Source organism: Sinocyclocheilus rhinocerous, unplaced genomic scaffold (genome assembly GCF_001515625.1).
Source record: "Sinocyclocheilus rhinocerous isolate Xijiao unplaced genomic scaffold, SAMN03320098_v1.1 scaffold5016, whole genome shotgun sequence".
In the NCBI taxonomy this organism is placed as follows: Eukaryota; Metazoa; Chordata; class Actinopteri; order Cypriniformes; family Cyprinidae; genus Sinocyclocheilus; species Sinocyclocheilus rhinocerous.
The window spans coordinates 216,409-233,880 of NW_015658380.1; the positions used below are offsets into that span (position 1 = coordinate 216,409).

Below are 17,472 nucleotides of genomic sequence, written 5' to 3' on the forward strand. Positions count from 1 at the left end.
ACTTTGTGTACAAGCATTACCAGAGCAATCATGTATTTTATTTTTACCAGCAGAGGGCGCTATAAACTATATGACTACTTGGTTGCGCATCGCTATTTTAACAAAGAAGAACTGAACCTTGAGGAGAACTACTATCAAAGACTATAGGAATACAAAGATGGTTCACTCCTATACTTATGAATGGGAGAAACTGCAACGTGCAATATGGCAGGATAGCCCCGCCTTCTAAATGAAAGAGCCAATCGTTGATTGGTAAAGTCATTGCATCACTGCAGCGGCCGATATTTTTGATATTGAAAATTGGTGTGTCTTACCATATTATTTTAATGTATTATCTTAATTATGAACACACTGGTTTGTAGTGCAAACAGTTTTACCGTTTACTGCACGCTGATATAGCTCGTTGGAGCTACGCATGCGCATTGGCTGCTCTAGCCTGAAAAAGCAGCTTTTTAAACGCTATTTGAGCATAAGAAACAACATTCATGTGGCAGTTCATTTCAGATTTTGCTGCTGATTCGAAATACGTAATTTATTACCGAGTTCTGCGAGCAGTTTTTGAAATTTCAGGATTCCTTCATTCATTTAGATTACTGTCCCAAATGACGCACTGTACACTATGCACTTACACACTATGTACTTGTGCACTATGTACTCAACCATGCAGAGTATGAATTATATAAGGTTATTTTGTCATTCATAATCGGAGTCTGATAGCCCCTCCCCCTTCGCTACGTAATTAAAGCTGCGACAATTGAGTGCATGAAGTGTCCAACATTCCACACTTTGATTTTTTTCGGTTATTTAAGTGCATCATCCGGGTATTTAAAGTGCACTTTTTCTTTTTGGAATTTTCAGTGTGAACGCACTACTTATACTACAAAACTTCATAGAATAGTGCATAAGTACGCGATTTGGGACGTACCTTTGGTCTTGTTTGAGCTGCCTGGAGGTGTTGCAAATATGGCGGCCGAGTGAACGGGCTTTCCTCGAAAGGTACTTCGCTACTATCATCATCAGTTACCAAAAAGACACCATTATCGCTTTCAAGGTAGTCACATATAACTGTTTATGTTAAATCAAAGTAATACTCTTTGTATGTACTGTGTAACAGGGTCTGAATTGTTTTGCACAATTTTAACGTTCCAGAAAGTTCTGTCGTCACAACACAGTAACGCAGTAATTCCCTACTGAAGAAAAAAGGCGTAGAAACAATTTTTCTAGCTCAGAAATGGCTAGTAAATTTCAAAGTTAGCGGCAAAGAAACAGAATTAAACGGAATTATCGAGTAGAAAATTGTATTTTCTTGTAAAACATACTCCTGTAATCATTGTATTATTTACAACTTAGAACACCCCCCCACACATTCCCCCCAGTGCATTTTGGGTGAAAGTACACCCCAATAAAAATATTAATATTGACCCCTTTTACAGACTGTGATGATGCATTTCCATAGTTATTAACATTGTAAATCTAGCAGTTTTTTTAAATAATTTTTTGAATGTACATTTACTATACACTGTAAAATAATTTTAATAAATACAATTTTAGTAAATAAAACAAATAGGCCTATTATTGAAGTGCTTTTTACAAAAAAAAAAAAATATTTTTTTTTTTTTTTTTTTCCAATTAAACAGAAGAACATCTTTGGAACAACTCTAGCAGTTTTTTTAAATAATTTTTTGAATGTACATTTACTATACACTGTAAAATAATTTTAATAAATACAATTTTAGTAAATAAAACAAATAGGCCTATTATTGAAGTGCTTTTTACAAAAAAAAAAAAATATTTTTTTTTTTTTTTTTTTTTTCCAATTCAAAATTTAATTTTTTTTATTCAGCGTGTTACTTTGTAATTATTTGTGAAATGTAGCAATTACTGAGTGAAAATGTTTCCACATCAGTTTTTTTTTCAGGGTACTTTGTGTTTTCTTACCTCTTTTGGCCAGCGTCATCAATCTCTCTCCTTTGGAAAGTCATAGAATCATATAATTCATTTTTCTTTTGCTATTGGGGCAAATGAGAATGTAAAAAATATATTTGTTTAAGTTTCCATTCACCTCTATAAAAGTTCACCCAACTATGACAACTTCTGCTTCTGAGAAACCTGGAAATGTGAAAAGATTCAATTTATCTCACATTATAGATCATTGTTTGTGCACATGTTTTTGATGCATAGCTAAACTAGGAAATATCCCTTTCAAAAATCTGGTCACTTTATTCCAGGCTGGATGGTGGGTTGAGGACGCAGCGGCTCGAGTCCTGGAGGCACGATGCACGCTGAGTAAATCATTTATGCACACAGACTCATTTACGTACGTACATTTACAGCAATGCTGATGAACAACAACTATAGGCTCAGCTAAACGCTATGTGTGTTTTCCATTGGCTCCGGTGAGTGACAGTCGGCTGATATGGGGAACGGGAATGTCCACTCTTCTAGAAAGTAATGAGGGAATGATGCTGACTTATAAAAAGAGTAGATTTGAGTTGTTTCCCCTCCAGTGAGCTCACAGTCATATGAGTCTCTCCTCTCAGTCTGCCATGCCTCCTCAGGCTTATATAATCCAGATCTGGCCTCATTTCCAGCACTGAGCGACGCTCAGATCTCAGCCACTTTAACACTCGCAATCTGCCAAAGAGTTGCTTCCAGCCTGGCAAAGGGAAAAAGGTGGGCGGGTTTCTCAAACCCCTTTTAAAATTAGCCGCAGACTCCGAGGGATTTGTGTTAAGTAAGTGAGTCATCACAGAACGGGGGAGACCGGGGCAAGTTGTCACACGTAACTGTGAGGTCTGGAATCCAACTGAGAAGAATTAGTATAGAATTTACAAGTGGTTTTCAATCAGAAATTGCTTTGTGGAACACAAAAGAGGAAATACTGAAGAATTGTCAAATTTGTCATTAATTGAAATAAAGCCTTAATAAAATAAAATAGGTTAGATGAAAATCAAAATGAACAAAACTTACAAAAACTGCTTTAAGTTCAACTACTGAAATGAGTAAAACAAAATAAAAATATAGTTACATATTTGGGAGGAACAAACAGAAACAAAAATGAAACAAAAATAAATTAATAAATAAATTAAAGCAAAAAATGTATATTATTTATATTAATAATATTAAAATATAAAACATTCTATACACTAAAAATACACTTAAAAATCACTTAGAAATTTCTTAAATTGCACAAATAATTACAAAGAAATAGTAAATAACTGAATTAAATGTGAAATTCTGAAGTAGAATGGTTGAAATAGAATTTTCTTGTAAAATTAATCATTTTAATTGAATTTTAATTTTATGTTTTATTTGTTTTATTTAAAACTTCTAAAAATGAACTTTAAAAAGGGTATACAGTTTGTACAGTGGTTTTTAATCTGCCATAAATTAAAACAATGTTAATTCAAAATTAAATGTCAATATTATATTTCTGTATATTATTTACATTTAGTAATAATAATTATAATTTTCGCCACTGTCACCTTCATCTTACTCTGTTGGGGCTTAAAAGACCATTATTTTCAGTAATATTATTGATTTAACTGCTTTGACTATCAAACGAGAACAAAATTTAAACTGAATGAGCTTGAACTAAATGAATATTTACAACTAAATTTGTTTCATAATTGATGCATTTTACAACATTAATGCTCCCCCTTTTATTTATTCTGTATATAGCGTTGTATTAAATGTGACCTGACTTTTGGTTAGCTACTTTACTGTTTTAATTGATCTGAAAAGCCAATAACAGGCTGTTTAATGGCATTGTGACAACATGCCCCGCTACATCTTCAATGTGTGTTGGATGAACTGTATCATTTTTCCTGGTAAATATTGGTGGAAATGTTCAATAACGCTTTTACAACCAAGATACAGAAATGAACTATGAAAAATAAGAAATATTAACGGAAGTGTGACAACTAGCCCCAGTTTCATCTGCAGACTTATAGGCTTTATCTGAATGTATTTCAATATATTCAAATATTCAAAAGTATTGAAATATAGTGCAGGAGCAAATCTCAATTTCAGAGTGTTTATGCACATTTATGCGCATCGATTTAAGATGAAACGCAAGATTAAAGCAACTGAACTTTTAATAAACATCTCTGGAAAAGGATAAGAATCAATATCCAGAAGAAATGTTAATCGTTCAATAACTGATTTTTACATTCCTAATCTATTTTGGTCAGAATGAGAACATATAGTCCTACTTAAGACTTTTGAAGTCACTTCAGGACAAACTCAGACAGCGCCGTTCACAGCTAACTCATTAACCGCTGTTAATCTGTTAGTTAGCAGGTGGATGCATCACATTATTATGGTACTAAAGCTGCTGAACATAACATGCTGCTTCACCTTTTCTGTCCACATGACTGATAAAGTGGCCTGAAGCTGCATTAACTCTATACTGGGTAAAGCCAGAGGTACGGTTTTAATGAGGAGAAACTGTTCGTCCGCTGAGCACAGAATGTTCTGCTAATGAGCAAAACTACAACGCTTTTCTTCAACTGATTGAGAACTCCTACTTTCATTTGTTCATTTGTCCATGTATACATCCAGAATTCATTTATTTATTAGGAAAAAGTATGAAAAACTAAGGCTTCTATCTAAAAAAAATTTTTTTTTATCTATGTCTGAAATAATGAAGGAAAGAAAGAAAGAAAGAAAGAAATCATTCTAATGAATTGAAATAAAGCACTAATAAAATATTATAAATATTAGATGAAAAAAACATCAACTTAAAAAATGAAGAAATTGGAAAAAAAAAAAAATATATATATATATATAAATCTTGCTTTGGCAACTAAATGAAAAAAAGAAAGTTTAAATTGAACTACTTAAATAATTATGTACTAAAGCTGAAAAAAAAAAAAGCTAAATAGAAATATTTTGGGGGGAAAACTAATAAAAATGATAAAAGCACCTAAAACAAAAATATTACAACTAAATTAAAATGAAAATATAACAATGAATAAGCTAATTTAAAATATTAGTGCATACAATACATTGAAAAATATGCTGATATTTATTTTTAGTCGGACATGAAAGAGATAATATTGAATAATTAAAAAAATAATTTAAATAATGCTGAATAATAAAATATAAATATTAGATGAAAAGCAAACTTTAAAAACTTACAAATCTAAAAATGAGAAATCTTGCCTTGGCAACTAACAAAAAAATAATAAAAATGATAAAAGCCTAAATTAAAATTTTAGGCTAAAACTTTAAAACTTTAATACATAATATACACTGAGAAATATGCTCATATTTGTTTTTTTAAGTGGAACACAAAAGGGGAAATATTGAAGAATTAATAATAAATAAAATTTTACCATTACATTTTTATATTCATTTATCATTAAATGAAATAACGCTTTCATAAAATAAATATTACATGAAAAACCAAAAAAAAAAAAAAAGTTATTAGAATACTACAAAAAGTATTCAAAAATAAAATAAAAATATACAGCTAAATATTTTGGGGGAAAAAGACCTAACCTAAACTAAATTAAAAATGAAAACCTAAAATATAAAAATAAAATTTGGTTCAAAAATTAATACATACTATACAAAAACCTTGAGACAATTTGCAAAATTCAGAAATTGCTAGTAAGTTTCACAAATAATTACAAACAAACAGCAAGAAACACATTGAATAAAATTTTTAAGTAGAAAAACTGAAAAAGTATTTTCTTGTAAAACATACATAAAGTATTTTCTTTTTATTTACAACTTTCAAAAAAAAAAAAACTTTTTTACAGTGTAATATAAATAATAATAAAATACAACTGAGTAAATTATGAATAAATGTAACTTTTGCATGAACTGTTCCTTTAACATACAATACACTTACAGTGTAAGAATATACAGAATTTAACACTGTTTCTGAAGAATAGCTGTCTGCCTGACATTTCTTGTATATTTGATATAATTCTTCAGATGTAAAATCTGCAGGCGTTTCTTCCTCTGGTTACAGTCCGTGTATCACATCCATCAGAAAACACAGAAGAAGAGCGACACCGAAGGGAGCGTGTGAATCAAACACACGACTAGCTGAAGGATGCACAGAACGGCAGATGAAAAATGGATAATATATAAGAAATGTCACGTTCCTTATTGAAACATTGAGGCACGTCCTTAAGCGAGAGAAGCACGCAAGACGGCCAGAGAACTTCAATGCCTTGAAAGAAATGTTCAAAACGGCCTTCAAGCCAGTGTGTGGGAGTGAAAAACAGATATTGAAAACGTCTGCGTCAATGCCAGCAAATGAGATGCAGGTCAGGTACTAGAAGGTACCTCAAGGTTCGCATATGTTTTCCTGACGAAGACATAGAAATACAAAATCAAACTCATACATGCAAACTGAACTAAATTAACTTTCAAGTAGGTGCAAGCAATGGCAGAGACGTTCACACTGAATTTAAATGCGGCCCAAAACAGGTTTTTCTCTTTCACGTGTGACACAGATCCGTTGTTTGCTCATATGCACTCACATGTGAGCGTAAACGCTGGAGACACTGCTGTGATGTTACAGCTGCACTGTGTCCTACATGACAAAATAAATGACTGGAAATTAGATCCGGAAACTCAGACTGAGTGTATTTCAAAATACAGATCTGGTTTAGATCAGGTATAAAACAATCACATTTTTACTGTTCGATCTGTTTCTCACAAAAACAAAAATTTATAAAATTTTAAAACTGGTTTTAAGGACCAGCTGCAACAATGTTCCTTATTTTACAAGTTTTTATGACTTCCATAAATATTACATTTATTTTTTAATAATTCTATAATATTTTTATTTAATCTTCATGTTGTGATCAGGTCATTTTAACACAGAGATGATTTTATTTTCCCCACAAATGCTAGTTATTGTAATCAAATTGGACTAAAACTTACCAACTTTGCTCACATAGATTTAACAACTTCTCCCCCCAAAAATATATTTTTTTTTTGGCTTTTTAGGGATTTTTCTCCCTACCTTGTTACACTTGTTTAGTTTCTGGTTAAAAAAGCTGGGCAAAAAATAAAAAAAAACGTATTCAATTCTTTTTTTTTTTATCAACTTGTTTTCTTTCAATTAACATGTTTTATATTTATTTTGGAACTGACTGGTTGTAGGCCTCAATGATCTGAGCGTACGTATCTCGGTTTTTCAGTGAATATTGCCTAAATTATCCACAAATAATGTTTTTTCACTCCAAAACTGAGGTGCATAAGCTCAAATCAATGAGGCCTACAGTTTAAATAATAAAATTTTTTCCACATTGTTTTTTTTTTTGGAAGTTTGTCAATGGAAGTTGTCATAAAAAATGTGCAAACAAATAATGTCATCATGCAAACAAAGTAAATACATTTACAAATGTATGCAACATGCATAAATAAATCAGCATCAATAAATATTAGATGACAAACTTAAAAACTTGCGCACTTAAAAATGTGAAATGTTGACTTAGCAACTAACTTAAATTTTTTTTAGGTTGAACCACTAAAATGACCGAAAATGAAATAAAAATGAATTAAAGTTAAATAGAAATATTTGGAGGAGGGAACTGTTAAAAAAATGACAACACTATGGCATATAAGAACAATGATTAAAACCTACTGAAAATATTAAATAAAAGGTAATTGAAAACATTAATACATGCAATATAATGAACAAAAATTACTTAAAAAATTTTTTTTTTCATAAATTGCAGGTAAATTTCAATTGCAATGAAATGGCAAGTAACACTGAATTAAATGTGAAGCAAGCAGAAAGACTGAAATTGTATTTTCTTGTAAAACGTACTTCAATAATCTGCGTTATTTACAGCTTTGAAATAATGTTACCTCCAAATCTTGGATTCAATCTTTTTATCAACTTGTTTTCTTTTTGTAAGTGATTGATCGTAGGCCTCATTGATCTGAACTAATGCACCTCTGTTTTTGAGTGAATATTGACTTCAGTGTGAACAGTCAGGTTAAAATTAATTTGATATTTATGGCAATTCAACTTGAAAGTTTAATTTCGCCTTTGGCATGAAGATGAAAGTCATTTAACGTGGAGAGACGACTCTAGGACCGCAAATGCTCAATACTTGAAACGCTTTACAACAGAAAGCGTAGTGAAGCATCGCCACAGGCACTCAGAGCCTCAGAAAAAATACAAACAGCCTCGGGATTCAGCACCAGAGCTGCAGAGCAACATTATTTGTTCATGCTGAAAACGGCTAATATGAGAGCAGAACTGGACTATTGGAGATCTTGTCACTGTGTCTAGTTGGGACTTTTTTCCACAAATTAGTTGTAGCAGCTGAAATGTTTTACCTATATTGTCCATTCCTGGTTGAAGCAAACATCCATATGGTATCTGTCTGTTATTATGAGATTAAATATAGGAACATCTGCTTCATATATACTGCTGTAGTTTGGGATCAGTAAGATTTTTAATGTTTTCTTCTGCTCATCAGGGCTGCATTTATTTAATCAAAAATACGGGGGAAAAAACTGTGAAAAATTATTCCAATTTAAAACAGCTGTTTTCTATGTGAATATATTTTAAAATGTAATTTATTTCTGTGATGCGCAGCTGAATTTTCAGCATCATTACTTCAGTCTTCAGTGTCACATGATCTTCAGAAATCATATATAATATGCTGATTTGCTGTTCAACAAACATTTCTAACACTTTATTTTTCAGGATTGACAGATGAATAGAAAGTTCAAAAGAACAGCATTTATTTAAAATAGAAACCTTTTCTAACAACATAGGTCTTTACTATCACATTTTTAGCAATTTAACACATCCTTGCTGAATAAAAGTATTCATTTTTATCAAAAGAAAAAAAAAACTGAATGGTAGTGTGTTAAAAAAAAGATTTATATTTTAAATAAATGCTCTTCTTTTCAACTGCTCTTTAAAGAATCCTGAAAAAAGCATCACAGGTTCCGGAAAAAATATTACACAGCACTGTTTTCAAAACTGATAATAAATCAGCATGTTAGAATGATTTCTGAAGGAAAAAGTGGAGTAACGGCTGATGAGAATTCAGCTTTGCATCACAGAAATAAATTACATTTTAACATATATTCACATATAAAACAGCTATTTTAAATTGGAATAATATTTCACAATATTACCGTTTTTTCTGTATTTTTGATCAAATGAGTGCAGCCTTGGTAAGCAGAAGAGTCTTCTTTAAAAAAAAAATCTGATCCTGAACTTTTAAACGGCAGCGTATACTTTATATTGCGATGTGTTCAAGTCAAAATTTCAGTGCAAAAACTGGACTTTTCCCCCCACAAATTAGCTGTAGCTGCTGATATGTTTTATTGTCCATTTCTGGTTGAAGCAAACATCCATATGGTATCTGTCTGTTATTATGAGATTAAATATAGGAACATCTGCTCCAAATATACTGCATATTGCGATGTGTTGAAGACAAAATCAGTGCAAAAACTGACATACTTTGTTCAGTCTGTAATTCATTCGGTTTTCACATGTAAACACAGAAATGACACGATATAATAGTCATGATACTGACTTATAAATCCATGAAATAATTGCTATTTTCAGTCAAAATCCTGTACAGGCAATAGAAACGAGAAGAAACACTGACGTGCCGCAGCGACTGCTGTTTTTGCATAACAATCTCTCCAGACCGCCTCAAGCCCTGCATGAAATTTTCATTGGCATTTGCTGAACAACAAACCCTTGTGTAAAAAGAGGCTCGGCTGTTGTTTCCTTCACTGAGTCACACATCAGAAAACTGAAGGAAAATAGCGAGGGGGAAGGGGATTCATTTTTGGCTTTACACACTTTCCCTGTAGTCGTCTTGTCTTCTCCCATGCACGACCGCTCTCATGGCGCTTCTTATTAGCCAACGTGGGTGGACAAACGCCGCCAACATTTAAAGGGAGTTCACAATATTGTACAGCCACTGTGACCTGTAGGCTGTAGGTTACATACTGTACATTTTGTGCTTTGACTGCATATGCCTTTTAGATACTGTACACAACTCAAAAATTTGCAAAAGGAACAAAAAGCTAATTTTCCCAGCATTGCTAATTAAATCAATTGGTTTGCCTGCCAGGACTGTCAATATAAATGTTACAAAAATTCTTCTTAATATAATTTAACCAGTGCAAAAAAAGTGCAAAGATCTGCAGAATCGATAGAGAAGTACACTGGTAAGAATGTGCACATAAAACCCAATGAAACAGATTATCCCTTTCATCAAAAGTGAGGAAAAGCCTTGATATAAAAGTGAACGGTCACAACATCTTTTAGACAAGTGTCACTTTTATATTCACACACAGAAATCATTCATGGACCTCAGAATGTATTAAACAGATGATACAGAAGTAAAAGAAGGTCGCAGTTATCTTTCCGATGCATGATATGTATGAGAATATGGTGCGAATCTCACACAAAAAAACAAAATTTCAAAGAAAAAAATTATTTTGCATTAGAATTATATATATATATATATATATATATATATATAGTATATATAGTTTTACATAGTATATATAAAATTTGGTAGTATATGTTGTTTCAAATTTTGCTACAAGTTTGATTGCAACATATGATCATTGCTGTTAATAGTGTTCATCGTCTGTTTGATTACGTCTGAATCAAATTGATTGAATTTTACCGTACATTTCTGCCATATGTACATCAATTTGACATAGTAACCACTGATAAGCTACTACTAAATGTATTGTAGAAACTTAATTTTCTGTAAAGCTGCTTTGCAATGATTTGTTTCGTGAAAAGCGCTATACAAATAAACTTGAATTGAATTGAATTATATAATTTGCTTAATTGTCCCGCAAAATGTCACAATGCAAAATAAAATTTATAATAAAAAAAAAATAATAGTAATAACTAGGCTTCATTTTCTTTATGCAAAATCTAAATAAAATATACATTTATAAATATGATGTATAGATAATTTATCAAATTATTTTTTCCACATTAATGAGAATTAGAGAATTATCATTATTATTTTAGCTTTTTTTTTTTTTTGCAAAATGGAAATGGGGGGAAATGGGCTTAATTGTCCAGCAAAATGTCACAATGCAAAAGAAAATTAATAAATCAAAAATAATAGTAATAATTAGGCTTCATTTTCTTTATGAAAAATAAAAATAAAATGTACATTTATAAATATAAAATGATATTTAATTAAAAATATAAAAACTAATTTTCTGTCTTTTTTGTATTTTGAAGTGCAATCATATTTTTGTGAGATTCACCTATCACTCAGATAAAATGTTTTCTCCCAAACTAAAAAAAATCAAGAAAAATCCATATTTCAGAACTGTGTGAAGGTCGTCCTTTTCTCATGAACCTCCAAATAGTCCGGTTCGAAATGAAGCTTGGCTTTCAGTTCCCAGTATTCGCTTCTGTTGGGCTCTATGTAGACGGTGTTTGGCGTCGAGCAGTACACCATGGTCTGCTGTACCCTTTCCGGATTCAAGTATTGATGTCTCGCATCAAAGTCTGGCGCGCAGTGAGCTGATGCATGTGTGCCATGCTTACATGCTAAATTACCCCTGTAAGAGGCCTGCTGGTCCCTAGTCAAGATATCTCGGTAAAAGTAGTTGACATCCAAGAGAGGAGAGTGTCTGTTGAGCGCGTCTGGAGTGCCGGCGCTGAACTCGGAGCTTATCGCGTTGCTCCCGACGTCTTCATCCAAATTGGATGCCAGAACTCTATTGAGTTCTTCGAAGTCTCTGTAACTCTCGATTGCGCTTCCCTCACTATAGGGGCCGTTTTTCGCAGCGCTTTCTGTTGCGGATGGGATGTACTCGTAGACGTGGCCCGTCGATGTTCTAGACTTCGCTCTGTCGGTGTAGATTGCATTGAAGGAGCTTGCATTGGCGGTTACCGAAGCCAGGCGTTCAGACTTTTTACGCCGCTTCATTATGACAGCAAACAATCCAGCGGCGACGAAAACGGATAATATAAAAAGGAGCAACAAAGCGAGTATAAGAACGGAAAGGGGGACCGCGGGATACTGCGTGTCATAATCCACGGCTGATTCTAAAGTGATAGTACTACCAGGAAAGGATTCCTCCGAGGGCAGCACGACGGTAGATTTCGTGTTTGAGCTTTCCAGGCAAAGATGAGATGCACGAACGTATCGCATATCCTCTCCCGAGAGACTGAGCGGAGATTCGCAAACGACGCTGTTCACCACGGTACCGGTGCTGAGCTGCTCCAACCAGTTTTTCATCTCCACCGCGAGGCACGAGCAATCCCAAGGGTTCTCGAAGAGATCGATCTGCACCAGCGCCGTTAGGTCTTCGAGAACGCCGGCGACCGGAAGAGTTCGTAAGTGGTTGCTGCGCAGATTCAATCGAGCCAGGCTTAATCCGTCAAAGACGCCCAGTGGTAGAGTCTTGAGGAGGTTGTTGTTGAGAAACAGCAATTGAAGATTGGGCACCTGCTGGAAGGCGCCAACTGCGATCTCTCGAATAACGTTATACTCCAAATACAAAAACTGCAAGCTTTGTAAACCGTAGAACATATCCTCGGTGAGCCGCTCGATTAAGTTGCCGTTTAAGTAAAGCCTTCTTAAGTGTATAAGCTGGCCGAATGTCCTATCGTGAATGACGGCTATGCGGTTGTTGCCTAAGTGGAGCAAATCCAATCCGGTTGCGCCATTGAAGTCGGAACTGCACACCGAAGAGATATAGTTTCCGGTTAAGTAAATTTTTTTGGGGTTGTACGGCTTGGGATCAAGATCCGAGATGCTTTCGATTTTCCGCTCTTGGCAGTTGACGTTCAACCCGAGGTCTGAGATTTGGAGATTGCATGTGCATGCGTTGGGACAGTCTAGAGGAACCGGAGATTTGGTTTGGTAGGCCAACATTGGGCCGTAATTCTGCGGCTTGCTTGAAGACGAGCGCGAAGTGGGTTTAACGCGAAGTTTTCCTGATAAACGGCTGCTTTTTGTGGCGCGCAAGATGGTTGAGGATGCAAATCCCGCTGTGAACGTCGCTGGCGTGGTTTTGTAGAGGATCTCGCTGCTGTGAGCCGGTTCTGCGCGCATTTCGTATTCGGCGATGGCTCTGCGGGGACACAGTTCTTGCTTTGAGATTTCGTCGAGGTCTCGTCCGTGCAATCGAAAGGGAGTCTCGCAAACCACATCTCCGACCAAAGCTGTGTAAGATATGCTTTCAAGCCAGGCTTTTAGCGCAATTAATTCGCAAGAACAATTCCACGGGTTTTCTTCAAGCTGTAACTCCACAATGTGACTCAGGTGCTCCAGAAGGCCGATATAGGGAAGCACTTTGAGTTGATTGCCTCTCAGGTCGAGATGAGTTAAAGGAACATACTGAAAGATGTTGTTTGGCAGAGCGGATAGCAAATTGTCATTGAGGATGAGCACCTCTAAGTGACGTAAAACGCTCAGGGCTTTCTGTTCAATGTGGCTAATATAATTATAGTCAATCTGTAGGTACTCCAGGCTTTCAAGTCCGAGGAATGTGTCGTCATTTAGTGCCTCGATTTTGTTATTGTTTAGATGCAGTCGTTTTAATCCCTGGAGTCCGTTAAAAGCCCCACCATCGATTTCTGATATATCGTTGTTGCCTAGATGTAAAATGGTGAGTCCTTCATACTGAACGAAATCGTTGAGGGAGACTTTCTTTAACAGATTCCCTGTGAGCAGAAGATGATAAGCAGTGAAGTGTAAAGGTGTTACCTCAGACAGATTGTTAATTCCTCTGTTTTCACAGCTGGCTGTAAAAATCCCGTCTCTTTCTTCACAGACGCACAGGCCTGTACATATATCCCCATGAATGTCTAACATCTCAATTAAGGTGAAAAACGTGGCAAAAGACAGTATGGCCAATATCCACATATGCATGTTCATGACGATGGATGGTGGTTGAGTAGATATTGTGTGCTGTCATCTGAAAAGAGAAAAATGCAATGTTAATTCATGAATAATATCAATTCAGCATATAAAACCAATGCTAAATGCACATAATAAATATATAAGCATGCATAATATCAAAATTATACAACTGTTTAAAAGAGACGACAAATCTTGTAAAATTCTTGCTAATCAATTTGGACAGATGCATTGCAAAAAATATTTTCTTACTTAGTATTTCTGCTTGTTTTCCAGTACAAATATCATTCTTAAATTAAGATACATTTTCATGAGAAGCAAAATGACTTACGTTATTAAGTCTTGTTTTCTTAAAAATGCATCAAAATTAAGTGTTTCTTGCTTAAAACAAGAAGAAATCTGGCAATGGAGTAAGGAAAATAAATTAAGATTATTTTTCTTGTCCAAAAGCAGATTTTTTCCTTGTCTTGTCAAAACAAGGCTTAATATATTAAGTCATTTTGCTTCTCATGTATATGTATCTCGATTTAAGAATATTTATATATTTGTACTGGAAAACACGACAGAAATACCAAGTAAGAAAATTATTTTTTTGCTGTTTGTCAACATGGACAGGTTGTGTGATATGCCTTCAGAAAATATGACTCTAAAAGCACTGAAATTCAAGAAATATTTAGAAACCAGTTAGCTTATGTCATCTTAAGACTTGTTGCATATTGTTGGGTCTGTGCAGTTCATTTAAATGTATTTCAGTGTTTGATTTTAGGAACATTTTTCTTTAGTTTCTTTACAAAAAGCGGTGTTGCCACTTGATGCACAATGTGGGTCCTGAAGCAGAACCAGCTGAGAGACACTGTACTGAACAGCATCTAGATGTGTCCAGGGATGGGCAGTATTTCAGATACATGTATTTAAAATACGTATTTGAAATACAAAATACTATTTTGTATTTTGTATTTTAAAACCTTCAGCAAAAATCAAATGTAATTTGTATTTAAATACATTTAGAATTAGTATTTTTGTATTTTCAAAATAAAATCCCCCTCATAAAATACTTTGTGCCAATCAACCTGGGGAAGTCGTGGCCTAATGGTTAGAGAGTCGGACTCGTAACCCAAAGGTTGCGGGTTCGAGTCTCGTACCGGCAGGGATTGTAGGTGGGGGGGGGGGGGAATGGACAGCGCTTTCTCCCACCTTCAATACCACGACTGAGGTGCCCTTGAGCAAGGCACCGAATCCCCAACTGCTCCCCGGGCGCCGCAGCATAAATGGCTGCCCACTGCTCTGGGTGTGTGTTCACGGTGTGTGTGTGTTCACTGCTGTGCACTTTGGATGGGTTAAATGCAGAGCACTAATTCCAAGTATGGGTCACCATATTTGGCCACATGTCACGTCACTTTCACTTTCACCTCTTTATCAGGGTGCTGATTTAGTTCAGACAAACCCCCTCTCCCCAACCCCAACATTCATCACGTGAGCTGCAGCTGTACAACTCCATTCAGTATTGGGTGAGTGACTTTTCTGGAATAAGATAAGGTGAGGATGTCATACTTTTAGTGGGCAGGAATTATTCATTCATTAATTCAAAAGGAAGCCTGGATGAATGAGTAATAGAATGTGATGTGCTTGGTGCAATTGCACTTATTATAAGTGTATATGTGTATGTCCTTTATACTTCTATGGCTCTCAATAGATTCAGTGGTTGGAGTTGGGTTAATACTCCTTGACAATTTCTGTTGCTACTTTCTGATTACGTTTCTGGCTACATTTAAAATCAAAACATATTGATCATTTAATAATTGTTGTAATGCTAAAATGTTTGTTTTCAACTTTATAGGTAAACTTACAACATTATAGGTGTCTAGTGATTGATAAATAAATATTTGATTGCTGAATATTGTACCCTAATTGAAGTAGCTGTTTAAATAGGATCATGATTTTGCATACCATTGCATGAATGACTGCCTGACACATAATATATTATTATATTTATGACTAACAATCAAATGATTAAGTAGTTAGAAACTAGTTGCTATGAATACAGGTGCCATCAGTAGTCTTCTTATGAATGACTTGTTTGTCATCGAGTCAGTGCTGCTGATGCAAAGTAGGCCCCTTTGTTACCAAACACCAAGTAACTAAATTAGGATACAATTATGAGTAATTCGCAAACTGTTAAACATTAAACTGTTGGTCACTTTAAAACTAACCTTCATCTGGGAGATCACAGGGATATGTGAATATTTGAATGGCTCGGGCAGAGAAAAGCTGTTGCTATAAAACATTGTTTACTTAATCATCTGAGTCAGTGCAATGGTGAAGGGATAGATCAAATAGGCCAACTGATGGAAGGTTTGTGAAGAAATTTCATGCTCCCTTGTAAAAGTATTTTTTAGTATTTTTAAAATACAAAAATACAGTAGTTTATTTTGATACTTGGTGTAGCTGCTGTATTTTGTAGTTTATTTTGATACACTTAAAATGAAGGTATTTGGTATTTTATTTTAAAATACATTTTGATGTATCTTTGCCCAACCCTGGATGTGTCTATCTCATATTGTGGAAGACACACAGTGGGTTCAAATATAACTGTAGGCTAACTGCTGCCAGCTGTACATATACTAAAGCCAAAACAAGCGATATGCATGATGACATCTGTGTTACATGAGACAAAAGCCACTGCTTCAGTGCTACCGTTCTTACTCAGTGATATCAGACGTTATACGGGGAGTAGACCGTCCACTTGTATTTCACTGAATTGGAAGAAATTGCAACATTCAGTATGGTGGATTTAGTCCCACCTTACAGATAAAAGAGTAAATAATTTAATAGAAGCATTGCCTATTTATGTAGGCCTATGCTTGAATGTGCACATAGTGAACTAATGGTGCATTCAAGTCATGTCGGAAAGATTGTTTTTATGAGTTGAATGCATATGAACGGCATCACAATGTCGTAATTACATGTGAGCTTTGATTTGGGGGTGTGTTGGTGATAAAACACGGTTGATGCAATGGATGCAGTGTATGTAGCTGACAGTAAAAAAAAAAAATTACAATAAAACTAGCAAGGTTGCATGTACAAAATATGATTATTGTACAATTACAATGCACGTTCTTTATTCATCAATTCATATGAGGTAAAATACCTTGCTGTATTTTTTGTACGATAATTAGTAAAATCGCCTTCAACTGTCAAGCAAAGCGTTCGATAGGTGCAAAAAAAAAAAAAAAAAAACATCGGTCGGAATATCTACATGCATAGAGTTGGATTAGAAAGAACGCAAAATAGAGGAAGCCACGTTAGTTATTTACAGTGTTGGGGAAAGTTACTTTTAAAAGTATTGCGTTACTCCATAAAAAAGTAACTAATTACGTTACTCAGTTACATTTTATGGAAAGTAATGCGTTACGTTACTTTTTAAATCTGGACAGGGCTTGCTTGTTTGTTTTTAAAATAAAAAAGTTGTATTTTTGGCAAATATAAAAAAAGCCTTTTCACACCAAAAGTGAAATGAATAAGCCTCAGACTGAAGGGAAAGTAAATTTACGTCCGTACAGTAGAATGCAGAAGAAGAAATTTCAACACACTTCAGCAATAAAAAAAAGACACA

General features: G+C 34.5%; 1 protein-coding gene and 1 long non-coding RNA gene across 2 annotated transcripts in view; one reads left to right on the forward strand and one right to left on the reverse strand.

Annotated features, from left to right (window-relative positions):
* The window catches only part of LOC107722118 (uncharacterized), a 46,203-nt gene that overhangs the window by 20,498 nt on the left and 8,233 nt on the right, over positions 1 to 17,472 (forward strand). The gene's annotated exons all lie outside the window — the stretch shown is intronic.
* slitrk5b (SLIT and NTRK-like family, member 5b) overlaps positions 11,274 to 17,472 on the reverse strand; it is a 10,031-nt gene continuing 3,832 nt past the window's right edge. Inside the window, exon 2 of the mRNA XM_016530343.1 lies at positions 11,274 to 13,917. Within this exon, the coding sequence (XP_016385829.1) occupies positions 11,310 to 13,877 (2,568 nt within the window). The 5' untranslated portion in view covers positions 13,878 to 13,917 and the 3' untranslated portion in view covers positions 11,274 to 11,309. The remainder of the gene's footprint in view (positions 13,918 to 17,472) is intronic.